Genomic DNA, 16893 nt, shown 5'->3' on the forward strand with positions numbered 1-16893 from the left:
CCAGTCCCTTGATTCTGGTGGCTGTTTCACAGGAGTATGCCTATGGGGAAGGCTGTGAAATGTGTAAGTTATGTTGTTAAAAACAGCAAGCATGCATTTCCCGGTGAGCTTTCCTTCATTGGGTGACAGGCTCTCTTTCTGTGGTCTGAGGAAGACTGTTAACCCGAACCTTCCCGTGATGCTAGCATTCTGAGGTCTACGGGGGTCCTGAGGCTTCAGGTCCACTGCTGTTGCTCCTGGGTGCAGGAAGTGTCGCTGGAGCCCAGAGTTTGCAGTCAGGCCACCCCATCCCCACAGCTCTGCACAGGCTCACGGGAAAGGTACACTTGGAGGGTGTGAAGCTATTCTTGGTTGTCAACTTGCTTACATCTGGAATTAATTAAAACCCAAGAGGCTAGGTACACCTGGGAGGAATTTTTAATTAAATCATTTGAAGTAGAAAGATCCACCTTTAATCTAGGCCACACATCCTGCTGACAGCCTATATAAAGAACATGGGAGAAGGAAGTGATTGCTTTTTGCCTGGTTGCTCCTGCTCTCCCTTCACTGGTACCGGAGCCTACTTCACGATTCTGATGCCCACTGAAGACCAGCTGAGACGTCCCCCTCATGGGCTGAACAACTGGATTTCCCTCGGGAGACAGCCATTGTTGGACCAGCTGGACCCAGCCTGCAAGCTATCCCAGTAATCCGTTTATACAGACCGACAGATTCCTTCCATCAGTTCTGTTCTAGAGAACACTGACTTGATACAGAAGGGCAGACAAGAAGCAAAGCTACTTCTGCAGGTGTTGCTGGAGGTTAATATCAAATTGGCCTTTTAAAAATAAGATTTATTTTGAATCACGTTTGAGGGAGGGGTATGTACATTTGAGTGAAAATGCCCTCAGCGGCTGAGGCCTTGGATCCCCTGGAGCTTGGCTGTCAGGCGGTCGAGCTGCCCTACATGAGCGCTGGGAACTGAACCGGGGTCCTCGGCAAGAGCAATAATGGCTCTTAACCACTGAGCCATCTCAGCAGCCCCGCAAATCTGCCTTTGAAGAAGCACTGATCTAAAAGAACCTGGTTCCACTAAGTAGCTCTTAGGTCTCGGTCCATGTCCACTCCCAGGAGACCTAGTGGATCCTGCGGGTTGTGTAGTCCAGAACCATGCTGGCAGCGCCAAGCAGGGCCGGGTCAACCAAATCTGAAACCACCACATCCACATCCTGTACGGAGGACAAGGCTTGCTGGCGGATGACATCCTTGACGATGTGGATATAGTGACTGGCCAGGACTCCAGACAGGATCACTAGGGAAGGGTTCATAGTGTGGAGGATGTTCACAACTCCAAGTCCCAAAGCAGTTCCAGCTGCAGGAGAGCAAAAAGCAGAAAAGTTTCCAGGAAATGCTAAATCAGACACCGGGAAGTTTAAAAGCTACGTTTAAAAGCTGTCTGGGAAGACTGGTCTGGTAGTACACAGCTTTAGTCCTGTCCCTCAGGAGACAGACGGGGGTGGGTCTCTGTGAGTAGGCCAGCCTGGTCTATGCATTGAATTCCAGAACAGCCAGGACTACATGGACAGACTCTGTCTCAAAAAACCAAAACCCAAACCAAACCATGATTTCCTCTTCCTTACATCTTGTTTTTTACTTTGAGACAGACTCTTACTGTGTAATCCAGGCTGACCTCCAGCTCTCAGCCATCTTTCCCGCCTCAGCTCCCCAGTCCTTGAGTCTCTGAGCTGCCGTTTTGTTTTAGGACAGGAGTCTCAATTACACGGCTCAGAACTCCGGGGATCAAGCAATTTTCCTGCCTCAGCCTCCTGAAAAAGAGAGGCCTATAGGAGTGCCATGACTTATTCTCCTTTGTGAGACAGGATCTCATCTGCAGCCTAGGCTGGTCTTGAACTCACTTATCATGCAAGCTGCTACCTAGCCATCTAGAGCTGATGATCTCCTAACCTCCCTGGGCCTCTCAGCTACCATCTTTCTTTCCTGGTGTCAGCACAGACAACAAAGTGAGATGCCATCTGAGAAAAAAGAGGAATGGGGGTCTAGCTTAGTGGCAGAGTGCTTGCCAGAACGTATAAGCATTGCAAAAATAGGTAAACAAAATTTTATGTGTACTGTAAGATATAATCTTAATTATGTAAACATTACAAAAACAAATAGACTGGAAAGACATTCTAATAGTTGGTGATTCTGAGTGGTAAAGCTCAAGATAGTTTTGCTTACTATTATCCTATACTCTAAATACCTATAAAGTGAACCAGTAATATTTTCAGTATAAAATAAGAATTAAAACCCATTTAAAGGCAGTGCTTCTAAACATCTTCAACACGTTTCCCTTTTCCAGGAAGTAGAAAGAGTACCTCTGAGTACACAATGCAGAGCACTGCACCTAAGGGAAACCGAGGCTCCCTGGGAGCCCTGGGGGTCTGGGACCTTAGGCTTACCAGTTCGTAAGATGCTCTGGGCCTTCACATTGCCGAGCTTGGCAGCTTGGATGAGATGGAGGGCACCCACAGGTTCGTCTTTCGGCACTGACATCCCTTCCACCAAGAGCAGGTCCTCTGAAGGAACACAGGAGAAAGAGTCGTTCGTGAGCAGTGAGCAGCCCTGAGGGAGGCCTCCATTATAGCTGTGCCTACCAGCAGCAAGCTCTAAGGAGGCATTTCTTTTCACAGCTCAGAGCTATTTATCACTTGCAAACACCCACACATTGCCACCCAAAGCCTTTGCTACCCTCTTGCTATCAGTCTGAACTTACCTACTTGGAAGACGCTCAGATCTGAAGACAGCCTCCCTGCCTGCCGCTGCCCTCACGTCTCATTCCACTCTCATTAATCTCCCTTCTCTCTCTCCACCCTCATTCACACAGACAGACACAATGCTGCACTCTGAGGTGGTCTACAAGGCACTGGCAAGGCTGAGGCCAGAGGGACATGCCTGGCCAGTACCAGCTCAGATCTGTTCCTGCTGTCACTACTGGCTACACAGGCCAGCCTACACCATTTCCTTTCTATAGGTTTCTCTTTTTCTAGAAGACTGGGATAATAATACCTAGAATTATTTTGGGAATTAAATATAGACAGTGGACATGGGTTATGTACAAAGCTGACTAGATTAAGTGCTAAATAAACAGTAGATACCTTCTTTTTGTGTGAGTGCTGTGTTTGTGTAGGTGTAGGGTGTAGATCAGGTGTATGTGTATGAGTGGAGATCAGAAGTGGATTTGGGTGTCTTTCTCAATCCCTTTCCACCTTATTTTCTGAGTCGAGGTCTCCCATGGAACCTGGAATTCACCACCTTGTCTAGACTAGGCCCCAGGGGCCCTCCTAAATCCAGCTGTTGGGATTGCAGATGTGCACCGCCATGCCTGGTTGGCTGTGGGTGCTGAAGATCCTAATGAAGTCCTCATTCTGTAAGGCAGGCACTGTACTGACTGAGCCATCCTCCAGCCCCAGCACTGGACATTCTGCTGGTCTCTGCAGCCCTGTCTTTCTGTCAGCCAGGACCTGCTGTGTTTGGGTAAGTTAAGTCACTAGGGACACACTGAGATGCTGGGTCCCCAGCCCTAGCTCTGCTTCCTTCTGTCCACGAGGTGATCAGGCCCCCGCCACGTGCTGCCATGATGACTGGGCCGGCATGGCCGTAGTACAGGGCCAGACTAGTCAGACTGAAGCCTGAACTATGAGAGCAAATGTAGCCCCAACCTTCTAAGCTTTTTTAAAGAAATAATTTAATTTTATGTGCATTGGTGTGAGGGTCAGATCCCCTGGAACTGGAGTTACAGACAGTCGTGAGCGGCCATGTGGGTGCGGGAATTGAACTGGGTCTTTTGGAAGAGCAGACAGTGCTCTTAACCACTGAGACACCCCACCCCAGGCCCAACCCTAACCCCAAAGTTTTCTGAGGCATGACCTCACTTCCTACCACTCCTGCTTAGGTGTCCTCCGTGCTCTCCCCCTGGGCCTCACTCCAGCAGCTGTCTCCCACTTCACCAGCTCCCACGCACACCTCTGACAGGCAGCATTCTTGCACGATTTTCCACACTGCAGTCTTCACTCTCCGGCCCTCTCTTGATCCTTTACCTTGTTTGTAGCTCATCCCCACCCCCACCCCCACACACACGCCTGACACAGGAACTGCACCCTGCTCTTTCCTGCATTCTCAGACTTTACTCCCATCTCGCTGTGTCTCATGTGCTCGCAGACACTAGTGCCTCAGTCCCAGCTTTAACAACCCCCTCAGTACCTGTGACCCCCCCAGCCCCCCACCTCCTAAGCATTTGCACGTGGCTATCCCACAGCACCCCACTGCCATCTGCCACCTATACCTGTTTCTCTTAATATTCCCAACTCAAGAGGTCCATCAGAAAATTAAACATCACTCTAAAACTACCCTACTTAATCCATCCTCTAGTCAGCTACCATTTTCCTCTTAGAAATCAAGAGTTTGCCGGTGGTGGTGGCGCACACCTTTAATCCCAGCACTCGGGAGGCAGAGGCAGGCAGATCTCTGAGTTTAAGGTCAGCCTGATCTGCAGAGTTCCAGGACAGCCAGGACTACACAGAGAGACTCTTGTCTTGAAAAACAACAGCAAATCAAAAGGTTATGGTTCGTTGAAGAATCTGAAATTCAGAGCAGACTTCCCTGAAGGTTTTCAATGGTTCCTCTGACCTGCTGGTCCTCCTTACACACTGTACCATTTACACACCGACACCACTGTCTCCACCCTGGAAGATTCCTTTTGGCATCAGACTTGCCTCCCTGACTCACGTATTCTCTAAAGCTCAGCTCCCAGGACGGTGCCCGACACCTCCTTTCCCTGTATGGAGGGCGGGCAGGGAAGGAACCCTGGTGTCCTCTGTACAGGTAGCCACCTCCTTGGCCACTGTTCTCAGTGCATTTGGTATACTGTAAGTTGTTCATCATTTATTTTCTCACTATAATGTATGTGGAGTTTGAGTCCTGTGCCGACTAAATGGCTGAGAAGCAAAACTCAAAGAACTCTCCCCTGGTGTCTTGGAGCTGTAAGGACAAGTGTAAGTCTGGTCAGGACCAAGGATGCCCTAGATGACAGCAATGAAGACTTAGCTCAGAATCACGGCTTCCAGGCTCAGTTCTCTGTAATTTCTACTCCCAAGTACTCCGTCTGCATTTGGCTAGTTACTTCTGAAGGAGAGGGGTACGAACCATCATGGAGCTTCTTTGCTTCCCTCTGCAAGGCCATCCCAGAGGCATACGCTTCAATACAGCCATGGCTTCCACAGGAGCAGTCAGGCCCATCCAGAGACACCACGAGGTGGCCCAGCTCTGCCGCACAGAAAGAGCTGCCGTGGATCAGCTCGTGCTGGTGGATGATCCCGCCACCAATCCCTGCAGTGAGAGACAAGTCACTGTGTGCCACTACCTGTCCGCAAGCTAGGCTGTGCCAATGCCCCATCTCTTCAGCCAGGCTTCTGGGGTTATAAAATGCCCACCTCTCTAGATCCTGAGGCTCACTAAGCACCAAGACTTTACTTGGTGCCTCTTTGGAGCTGCTGTAGATTTAACGTCTGGTTGTCCATCCCGTGGCTTACTCTGACTTCATCTGACCCACCCTGTGTGTGTGTGGGTGTCCCTCAAGCTCACACTGCCTAATCTGCACTAGAGTGAAAGGTCCCCAGGTGAGACAGTTCCCAACAGTGCCCGGGAGATCCTGGCTCTTACTGTCTTGATGGGACTTGCACAGTACACCCCTAAGTGGCTTCACTCCATTTTACCTTCCCCACCACTTCCTGCCAGCTCCCAGGTCACCTCCACAGGAAAAGGCCCACACCCAAGTCCTGTACAAGCTCTGCTTCAAGGGAAAGCAAGATAGGACAGTCTAATTGTGTTACAGGGCTTGCTTCTAGAAGCACAGAACATGGAACAGGATTCTGAGGCCATGTCTGGAATTCTACCATTCTAAAATCACAAAGACGAGTGACTGTCTTATGATGGAGTACTAATGCATTAACTCTCTAGCTAGGAGTTAAAGGACATTTTACCTTTGAAGCCTCCATTTTTTCCCCCCAAGACAGGGTTTCTCTGTGTAGTTTTGATGCCTTTCCTGGGGTCTCACTCTGTGGCCCAGGCTGGCCTCAAACTCACAGAGATCCACCTGGCTCTGCCTCCCGAGTGCTGGGATTAAAGGTGTGTGCCACCCCTGCCCAGCCGAAGCCTCCATTTTTAAGAGCTGTCCTGACATCTATTATTTTTAACTTTTATGTGCATGGGCATTTTGCCTGTGTGTATCTAATTGAAACACACGTGTGCCTGGCAGTGCCAGGGAGTGTACTGGATGCCCTGGAACTGGAGTTACAGATGGTTATGAGCCACTGTGTGGTTATGGGAATCGAACCTGGGTCCTCTGGAAGGGGAGTCCATGTTCCTAACCACTGACCTATGTCTCCAGCCTCCATTTATTACTTATTTTTGGCACTTGTTCCTCAATTCTTCTCCCTCTCACTGTAGCTCCCTGACTGCTCTGAGCTAGAAAATGGTATCCAGCTTTGTTAAAGCTGTTCAACACAAAAAAAGGACGTGCATGTCAAGACACAAGCTTAGTCAGGAGTGATGGCAGGCCATTTGAACCCAAGTCTGGAAGGCTGAGGCAGGAGACTCAAGTATTCTAGGCCAGCCTGGGCTACATGAGATCTTTCTCAGCCCAAACAACGAACAACAGGAGCCTAAAAGGAAAGTGGAATAATACAAAATTTAAGAGCTATGTAGCCATGGTTAACCTGGACATTTGCAGCAATCCTCCTGCCTCTGCCTCTCAAGTGCTAGGATTGCAGGTGTAAGCCACCATGCCTAGCTAAAATTCTTTATTCTTCTTTCTCTCGGCGATACTGGCGTCAGAAGATAGGGCTTCACATGTAGTAGACACATGCTTCTACCATGGACCGCCCAGAGAAAAGGGCGGAGGCAGCTGACTTCTGGTGTGAGCATCTCCTCGGCGGTCTACTCCAGTGGCAGGGGAAGACCAAGGCGTAGTTCCCTGAGGGCTGAAGCCAGTTCTCGAGGCCGTCCCCCTCACCTGTCCCTGTGATGAGCGTCACGAAGTTCTCCTGTCCTTTTCCCTGGCCAAACTTCCTTTCTGCCATGGCGGCACAGTTGCCATCATTGTCCACCCACACAGGGAGGTGCAGGGTGTCAGAGAGGGGCGTCCTGAGGTCCACGGAGTTCCATTCCTGTATCAGTTTGGTTGAATGCAGCACAACTCCTTCCTGGGGATTCACACGGCCACCTGTGGAAATGCCTGCGCTCCATGCCAAACAGGGAAGACAATTTTGATTACCATTTTAGGAAAGCCTGCCAACTTTCTTGGCTCCAAACAAATTAATTCACCCAACATCTCCTTGCAAATTACCAAGGACTGCAAGGGATCAGACATTTCTGAGCTAAATCTACAGCGCCCACAGACCGATAGAACCAGCCACGCTTCTCCCTAATGCTTGGCGGCATGGGGCATGCCTGGGGCCCAGACAGAACCTGGAGCCTAGTCACAGGCAGACACCCGCCCAAGGTTAAGTGTAAGGACTTGGTGAGCTGTGAACACAGAAAGGAACGTTCTTGGATCTGTAATTGCAAGTCTCACCTACTCCTAGAATTCTGCAGTTCAGTTTCACAGCCTCGGCTGCGGCTTCCACACACATCTGCAGGATTAAACTAATCCTCTCTTCGTAGGTTTTAGGATTGAACTGAGTGTACTTCTTAACTATTTCACCCTAGAAGATGAGAGAGAAAACAAAACACAGGTCTGTCTTGGAGGCCGTAGCTAAGGAGCACACTCATCCTGTGAATGATAGTCAGCTTTTTCCAGGGACAATCAGCCCTCGTGGGACGTTGCTGCCGACCGGTGTGAGCAGGACTTGTCCCTGAGATGAGCCTAAGTAATTTCCTGGACTCCATTCCAACACAAGGTTGCTGAAACAACAGCAACTCCACAGGCACGGAGGAAGACTCTCTTAGACTTGTGGTCAGCGGTGGGCAATCTAAAGCCAGTTCATTAAAAGGTCAGTTCATAAAAACCTTTCCAGGTTGACACAGTTCTCTATGTTCAATAGGGGGGAGGCAACTAAATGGTTTCCCTAGTGTTTGCAGTCAGTCAGTCATCTACTGCGTCTGAAGTCAGCAATGGTGTGACCAGGGAACTCACGACAACTTTCTGTGTGGACTGGCATTCACCATAGTGTACAGAGCACCATGCTGCGGGCTGTGACTTAATTCAAGACAGAGATAGTCCCTCCCAATTATTCTTAGTGTTCCAGGGCTTTTTTGTCTTGGGGTTTTTGTTTTGTTTTGTTTACTCACCTCAGCTGTGTATTATTTTGTTTCAGAATAATGTTATTAAAAAATCCCAAGCCAAGCGGTGATGGCACATGCCTTTATCCCAGCACTTGGGAGACAGATCTCTGAGTTCGAGGCCAGTCTGGTCTACAGATCGAGTTCCAGGACAGCCAGGGCTATACAGAGAGACCCTGTCTCAAAAATAAAAAAACCAATCCCAATAGCTTATGATCACTTTATGAAACTAAGATCCCATTGAAATGTTGACTATAATTACATTAAATTTATAATCCAATTGTGAAGTGCTGACATTTAAAATACTCAACACTTTCACCAAGGATATCTTTTCAGGCCTTTGTATGGCACTATTTCATAACTGTATTTATGTAAATAAAAGTTTTATGGTTTCGATTATTCTTAGGAATCTGGGTTGGTCTGAATCGGCTCTCCTTTTCCTTTGTATTCTTTCCTATTAGTGGAGTTTTCCACATCAAGTACAAGGGTTAAAGCTGTTTATCATTAAAGAAACTGACAGGAGCGCTTCTCAGCCTTTACTGTGATGGTCGGCAGAGCACAGCCATGCTGTCCCCAGAGGTTCCAATGTAATTAGTCCGGGCAGGAGCCAGACACTGCGAGTATTACAGCGTCTGAGCTAATGTAATGCTAATGTGCAGGCATGTCTGACACACGGTCACATAAAGAGACCCAAAATCTTTGTCACAAATTCACATAGCCAGAAATTTACTGATACATATTAATCATAACATCCAGTCATTTACTGGATCATCCTAACTTTATAATCCAGTTAATTTATTCACATGGCCTATTGACGATATTTTTGTTATGTATAATCTCCATTTTTGCTGTCCCTTGCTTTATTCCTTATTGTACAGAAAACTTTTTTCTCAATTTCAATAGAAATGTCTCTATAATTTCACCTCTAAAGAGGTGTTGGTCACTGATAAAAATCCTATGTTAAGAGAATAGTCTATTAACTTTTTAAAGTATAGGGAGGCCTTTTGGCTTCTCTTGAGAAAACTATGTTTTATTTTGCTTTTCATTAATTGACCTAATAGCAAATTTCTAATAATTTGTGTTTAAAATCTTTGCTATTTTTCAAGGACTCTTGCAACTTTACGTATCTGTGATGTCGAAGCAGATTTTCCTGTGGGCTTGTTTCCCACTGAGTCAGTAAGAGATCATCTGAGCAGTTTACTGTTTGCACAAAGCTCTGCCCGCCCGCCCTGGCAGACAGAGCTCCGGCAGTGTGCTGGTTAGCAGAGTGAAGGCATGTGTGGGCCTCTGTGAAGATCAGCGTCTGAAAATGCAAACTGGGGGAACACAGCTCACCCTGCTCCAGAAGAGGACATTCCTTCACCTGTGGGGCTCTCATCTAGGTGGGGAGGTGATCACTGGACTCCACGCTCATGGTGTCTTCAACTATAGAATTTCTGTCCTCCTGAGAGCAAAGCCCTCTCTCGTGTCTAAAAGGGTCCCATTGCCAACTCAAGAGTTACCACATTGGCTCCCTAATGGTTTACTTCTTTAAATGTCTGTTTTGTTGTATTTTCGTCTTTTGAGACAAGGTCTCGTACTGTGGCCCAGGCTGGCTTCAAACTTGCAGGAATACTCCTGCCTCAGCTTCCCAAGTACTGGGATCATAAGCATTAGCTACCACACCAGCTTGAAGTGTTAACAACCTGTAGATATGAGATAAACATTGTAATGGAGCCAAAAGTCAGCACTACAGACAAATGATGACAAACTCCCCGTGTGATTTCTAGTTCTACCTCCCACTTACACATTTTAAAAATCAATTACTCAGCCGGGCGTGGTGATACATGCCTTTAATCCCAGCACTCAGGAGGCAAAGGCAAGCGGGTCTCTGAGTTCGAAACCAGCCTGGACTACAAAGAGAGTTCCAGGACAGCCAGGGCTGTTTAAAAAAAAAAAAAATCAACCACTCATGTGAGACATAAAGTTAAGTGCTTTGCAATGACTTTACCTTCATGCTAACTATTGCCACTCTGAGATTTGTCCCTCCAAGATCAACAGCCAAGGCACTCAGAGTTTCAAGAATATGGTCAATATCTTGAGAGATGTTCTCCTTCACAGGAGGGAAGCAGAATTTCTTCTGTAGTGGCTCTTGAAGGTCAATAGATTTGAGAAACTTTAAAATCCTTGGAACAGCATTTCCATCCCCATATATCTTTGAGCTGCAATATCCAAAACAGTCAGTTCAGTGAAACGGTTCTGCCCCACACGGCAGGCGACACCAAGGGCAAGGGCGCTGAAACCGAAGTCTCCAGGTAGAAACAATGTGTACTCTTTAAAATAACCTCTGGGCTGGGGACTGCAGATGTGGTAGAGCGCTTGCTTGACAAGCATGAAGCTCTGACTTCAGTCTTTTGTACCACAAAAATAAAATAAAACAACATCCCCACAGTATGTGTGTGTGTGCTTTAAAATGTGATACACATGATAAATCACACCGCAAATTTATTTCCTGTCATTAAAAAACAAAACAAAAACCCAGAAACTACAGTCGGGCCTGGTGACATATACCTTTAATCCCAGCAAGTGGGATGTAGAGGCAGAGGGAGCTCTCTGAGTTTGAGGCTAGCCTGGCTTACACAGTGAGTTCTAGGACAGCCAAGGCTATACAACAGAGATACCTTGTCTCAAAACACAAAAACAAAAACACAACAACAACCCCACAAGTCATAACTATGTAGAACTAACTACAGTAATATCTGGACCTTTTGACCACACCGTAACTTAATACCTGAATTTGGGGCTTTCTGTCTTGATTTGTTTTTTTGCTATTTTAGAAGTTTTTTCTTTACATTTCTGAGAAATTACCATATTGAAATAGAAGGAAGAACAGCCAAAATTAAGTTTTTTTTTTTGTTTTTGTTTTTTTTTTTTTTCTCGAGACAGGGTTTCTCTGTGTAGCTTTGCGCCTTTCCTGGGACTCACTTGGTAGCCCAGGCTGGCCTTGAACTCACAGAGATCCGCCTGGCTCTGCCTCCCGAGTGCTGGGATTAAAGGCGTGCGCCACCACCACCCGGCCAAAATTAAGTTTTAAAGAAAACCCAATCCACTGTTTTCTAATATGTAGTCAAATTATACCAGAGAAACACACTGTAGGGGTAGTACCATTGTAATTAACAGAGGCAAATTTTAAAACTTCTCCACGGGAACCTGGACATCTTGTCTTCCCAGCAGCTAGGGTGCACTAATGTAAGAAGGAAAGTTCTGTAGAAATGGTTAAACCATGATGGGCCAAGCTTCCCTTGGTGCCTGAGGTAGCTCCCCTTTTAACCCCTCCACAATGAAAGGCCGTATACTCACCAAGGGTACTGTTTACCGAACTGGAGGTGGAGTGCTTGTAATATTTTATCTTGAGTGTCAGCATCCCGGACATGAAGAACATTCTCCCCTAAATAAATCCACAGACATGTTAGAAGGACTTGAAGTGTGACTATCCACAGAAAACCAAATAGCAGTGTGCCGGATTCATAACTGAGTCCTAAAACCCAGCAGACTGAAAGTACTGCTGATAAGACTTCCTTACTTAGTGAATGCTTGCTTGGTTTTGGTTTTAGAGAGAAGGTCACTCTGTAGACCTGGCTGGCACCTAACCTGTGGCACTCCCCAGTCCCCCCAAGTGACAAGATCACAGGTGTGTGCCATCACACAGAGGCTTGTTTATTTTGGCAGTCCTGCTTGACAGCCTAGGTTAGCTTCGAACTCATGTCCATCCTGAGTGGGATTACGGGCAAGTGCTGCCACACCTGGGTAGGGAGAATTAATCTAACACTGACAAACTGTTTGCCTATCTGTCTACCGAGTCCATTCTCAACTAGGCCGTCATTCGGTCAGCAGCCAGGTAGGGCTGGCCAGCTGGCTCTTGGGCAGGCATTTTCTCTCTGTTCGTCCCTTGGCCAATGTGAAACAGTAAACATCCCGAACAGCCAGGCTTCCGCCAGGCTCGGCTAAGAGGCGTGGAAGAGAGGCGTCTGGAGAGGAGGAGGACCAAAGGAGGGATGACTTCCGGAGAGCCTAAGAAGGGATGACTTCCAGAGGGCCTAAGCATGTTTGGTGGAGAAGTCAAGCATGCATGGAAGAGAAAGTTGACTGATGAGCAGGTAGGTCCAGAAGAGGCAGGAGGGGTGAGGATTTTGAGCAGAGGTAAGAAGATGAGCAGTAGATAAGCAGGAAACATATTCATCTCCCTGACCCCTGACTCCACTGAAAGAAGATTAGGAGGAAGGGGATCCTGGTGGGGAACATACATTCATGTAAGTGCAGTGACAGGAAGTACGGAGACCATACTGCCAAATCCACTCCAGAGTTCCGGGGCCACGGGTGTGTGCCACCAGGCCTGCGCCATCATGCCTAGCTCCTGTGACCTCTTATTTGGGCTCATAGCAGCTTTCAACATCATATCCTGGAAACTTTCCTTCTGAACTCTAACAATAGCACGGTCTTCTGGTTTCCCTATGACATCACCGAAAGTTCCTTTTCGGTTTTCTTTTCTGGCCTTCTAGTTCACTGTTGAACAGTTTCAAGGTTGGTCCTGGCTGCATTTTCTGCCCTATTTAGACATTCTCCCTGGATTCCTTGGTTTTAAATACTGTCTATAGCAGAGGGCCGTTAGCCTCAATATCTTTTTTGTAGTACTAGTGATGGAAGTTTTAGCTGGGAATCTGACTGTCTACCCCAAAACTATTCTTCGGCCTTCCTTGTAGCTGGATGTAGCCTGTAATGACTAGGTTCTGATGGATGTAAGAGGAAATACTTACAACTTTCAAGGCAATTGACCCTTTCTTCCTTTCCTAAAAAAAAAAAAAAAGCTAGAATACCCACCAAGAACTTAGGCTGCTTCTGATGGCTGTGGAGCTGCCACGCCAGGAAGAAAAGACTCTAACTTCCTGCTGCTTCGGGGCCTCTGTACGGCAAGTGAACTGATGTCCTACCAGACACCATCTACAGCCACCAACTGTCAAACTCATCCCCGTCTTTAAATCTCCCTGACACAGTCCGGCTCCTTGTCCTCTCTGCTTTGATGATCTAACTGGCAGCACCTGAACATGGCAACAAGCCAACTCTTTATTCCATTCTTCCCCACTGTTTCTTCTTCAGCGCCCCCATGGCATGAAAGTACATCCCACTGCTCAGTACAAAATCTAAGCATTACCATCGGTTCTCTCCATCTGCAGCTCACATGCACTGGAAGCTTAGTGACAACATCCGAATGTAATTTTTCTCTATCTTTAATACACCACTGTCTTTCTTTGGGTTGTTATTGCTGTGAGGAAACACCATGACCAAAGCAACTTGAAGAGGACAGGGTTTATTTGACTTACACTTCCACATCACAGTTCATCATCAAAGGAAGTCAGGACAGGAACTCAAGCAGGTAGGAACCTGGAGGCAGGTGCTGCTTACTGGCTTGCTCCTTGTGGCTTGCTCAGCCTGCTTTCTTAAAGAACTCAAGACTACCAGCCAAGGCATGGCACCACCCACAGTGGGCTGGGCCCTCCCCATTGATCACTAGTTAAAAATGCCCTGCCGTCTTACTATAGCCTGACCTTACAGAGACATTTTCTTAATTGAGGTCCCCTCTTGGGCTGGAGGTCCTAGGATGTATATATAAGAAAGCAAACTGAACAAGCCATAAGAGCAAGAAGTAGTTCTCCTCCATGGCCTCTGCTTCAGTTCCTGCCCCAGCTTCCCTTCATGATAAACTATAAGCTATAAGAGGAAATAAGTCCTTTCCTTCCAAAGTGTTTGCCACAGCAAAAGAAAGCCAACTAGGACATCAATATTTTAGCTTATAAGTCTGTCTCAGTTGGGGTGGTAGTGCGCACCTTTAATCCCAGCACTTGGGAGACAAAAGCAGGTGGATTATTGAGTTTGAGGCCAGCCTGGTCTACATTGCAAGTTCCTGGGCAGCCAGTGCTACACAGAGACCCTGTCTGGAGGCGAAAAAGTTTGCCTCTCATTTTTTGGGCAGAGGGAGAAAAAGGGTCTCTCTACCTGCAGTTTGCTCTGTAGACCAGGCTGGTCTTAGCTCACAGAGATCCTCCTGCCACTGCCTCCCGAGTGCTGGCATTAAAGGCGTGCGCCACACACCAGGCTCTCATCTGCTTCTTAGCTAATAGTTTACAATCAGGCTGACTTAGTATCAAGATTATATCCTTGGCATGGGCTGTTCATCCACTTCTGCCTGATCTCAGCTGAAAGTGTCTTCTTTTGAAGAGGCCTCCCTTCAGCGTTTAATGTAGCCCATCCCATTACCTTGTATTATAGTCTACACAACACCTAGAGAGCCTAGTATCTTCCTTTTGGGCTGCTTATTATCTTCCCTACACCACTAAAATGTCAATTATACAAGAGCACAACACTTGGCAGTCTCTACAAACTACCATGAAGTTCTGTTGGGTCTGCCCGTCTTTCTGAGTTCTGATTCAGAAAAGCGTAACTTTCCCTTTTCTTGATTTTCTGTTTCTTTCTTTTGGATGCTAGTTGAGCCAAAGCATACCTTTTTTTTGTTTGTTTGTTTTGTTTTCTGGTAATGTGGGCTTCCTCAATCCTTCTTTTCTAAAGCTTTCCTCCCACCATGAGGCACCTAGCACTCTTTCAATTTCTTCCTCAAAGGAAGGGTCTCACACAGCATAGGCTGGTTTTGAACTTGCTATGTAGCCAAGGACACCTTGAACTTCTGATCCCTCTGCCTCTACCTTCCGAGTGCTAGGTTTCCAGGCGTTCACTGTCACGCCTTGGTGCTGGAGACTGACCCCAGGGCTTCCTGCTTGCCGAGTGAGCACTCTGCCAACTGTCCTCATCCTTAGCTCCTTAGTCTGGTACTGCTAGCCCAGTGCCTCGTACACTGTAAGTGTTTTCTTAACAAATCTGAAAGAATCTCCATCCTGGACTTCTATTTTCCCTATAAAACAGGGAGCAGAGTAATACTGTGGGTGTGACGTAAACATAATAGAAACACAGGGCGGTGATGACAAAGAATGGAAGAAACAGCACAGGTGGAACTAATCTCCTTCGTTCTAGTCCAGTTCTTTTTCCATTAATGACATGCATTTTCCCATTAGCTACGGATACGTATTTGCACGTACACAGCATTAGAACCTGACTAATGCTGATCACATACATAGATCAGTTAGCACACGCATTAATAATCCTACTTACACTGTCATTACTTAGGACTGTCATACTCTACAGACTGAAAGGACATCGTACCAGGCTAGAATACAGACTAGCAATCATTCATACACTCGACACATTCAACTACAGTCTCTCTTAAACAAGGCCAAAGACCATAATTAAGAACCATTTAGCTCTAATTGATTTTACAAAGCAATAAAAATGCAAATAGAGCTATGAATGTGGTAATCATCTGTTATTTATAGATATTGGGCTACAATTGGTCATTCACTCACCTACTTGTTCACAAACATGTGGCCAGATATACCTAAGTATAAAAACATATACCTACACTTAACATCCTGCAACAGAGATACTTGCTCATCCAGGTTCCCTGCCACTCTACTCACAATAGCTAGGAAATGGAAACAACCTACATGTCCTTCAACCGATGATGGGTAAATCATGAAGTGTGCAGGTAAACAGACAGGACTAGAAAACACCACACCGAGGGAGGTGACCCAGGTGTAGGAACATAAACACTGTGTTCTCTGATGACCACAAGGAGAGGAGGGACAGTGTGACAGGCGCTGTATGGGGGAGGGGAAAGGGGAGGCTTCAGCTGCGGAGGGTGGAAGGAAGGTAACACAGAGTGAGGGGGAAGAAGGAAGGATGACTAACACCGAGAGTGTTGGGAAATGCGCACTCGCGCACTTTTTAAATGGAGTTATGCCACATGAGGTGGTAATGTTCTCCCTGCCCCCCACACATGCAAGAGACATAGACTAACACAATCCTCAGGGCCAAGAATGGGAAACATCCCTTGGAACTGTTGGTCGGGGGTTCAAAAGATCCCAAACAACATAGGCTACTGCCTTCTAGAAGTGGGACATAAAGACCCATTGCTGAATATACCATGCACTCTGGCCACAGGACTTAGAGGAATCCAGCTGGAACGGACCTAGGAGCCTCCTCCCCGTGGACTGGCTCGCATAGCATTGGAAGGTGCTATGTCAGAGGCCAAAGGAGAACGCCATCCATCGTCTTACCGGATGTAAAGCCTCCAGCGCACAATGACCGGGGACACGTCATCCCAGTGGTGCAGCAGTGGCATTTCAACAGCAGCTGCTCCACTGGACTCCAGGCCACTCAACAGGGGGATTCATATAAACTCAGCCAACCGTCAGGAGCTGGAGATGTCAGAGACCCTGCAGGAGAGCGGCCCCGCTCCTAACCCATAGAACGTCTACCTGCACTCTAGCTGTCCTTGTCCCCAAAGAGAAGTGTAGCTCTTCCCCCTCATCAAAGCAGCGTCTTTTTGCATCAGACAGAGACTCTTGCAGAGATTCAGAAGTGGTTGAAATGCAGAGAACAAGTGACTGTGGGGTGGCCGTCCCCAACTGTGCATCTACAACACAACCCTAG

General features: G+C 47.2%; 1 protein-coding gene across 3 annotated transcripts in view; it reads right to left on the bottom strand.

Moving 5' to 3' along the window:
• Positions 1 to 401: 401 nt before the first annotated feature.
• Positions 402 to 16893, bottom strand: part of Gne (glucosamine (UDP-N-acetyl)-2-epimerase/N-acetylmannosamine kinase) — a 56215-nt gene continuing 39723 nt past the window's right edge. For all 3 annotated transcript variants that reach the window (XM_037202562.1, XM_028894741.2, XM_028894740.2), the window contains exons 6-12: positions 11656 to 11743; positions 10307 to 10517; positions 7610 to 7739; positions 7049 to 7270; positions 5182 to 5364; positions 2439 to 2555; positions 402 to 1351 (exon numbers count right to left, since the gene is read on the bottom strand). In XM_037202562.1, the coding sequence (XP_037058457.1) occupies positions 1116 to 1351; positions 2439 to 2555; positions 5182 to 5364; positions 7049 to 7270; positions 7610 to 7739; positions 10307 to 10517; positions 11656 to 11743 (1187 nt within the window). In that variant the 3' untranslated portion in view covers positions 402 to 1115. The remainder of the gene's footprint in view (positions 1352 to 2438; positions 2556 to 5181; positions 5365 to 7048; positions 7271 to 7609; positions 7740 to 10306; positions 10518 to 11655; positions 11744 to 16893) is intronic.

The sequence above is a fragment of the Peromyscus leucopus genome, chromosome 2, assembly GCF_004664715.2.
Source record: "Peromyscus leucopus breed LL Stock chromosome 2, UCI_PerLeu_2.1, whole genome shotgun sequence".
NCBI lineage: Eukaryota > Metazoa > Chordata > Mammalia > Rodentia > Cricetidae > Peromyscus > Peromyscus leucopus.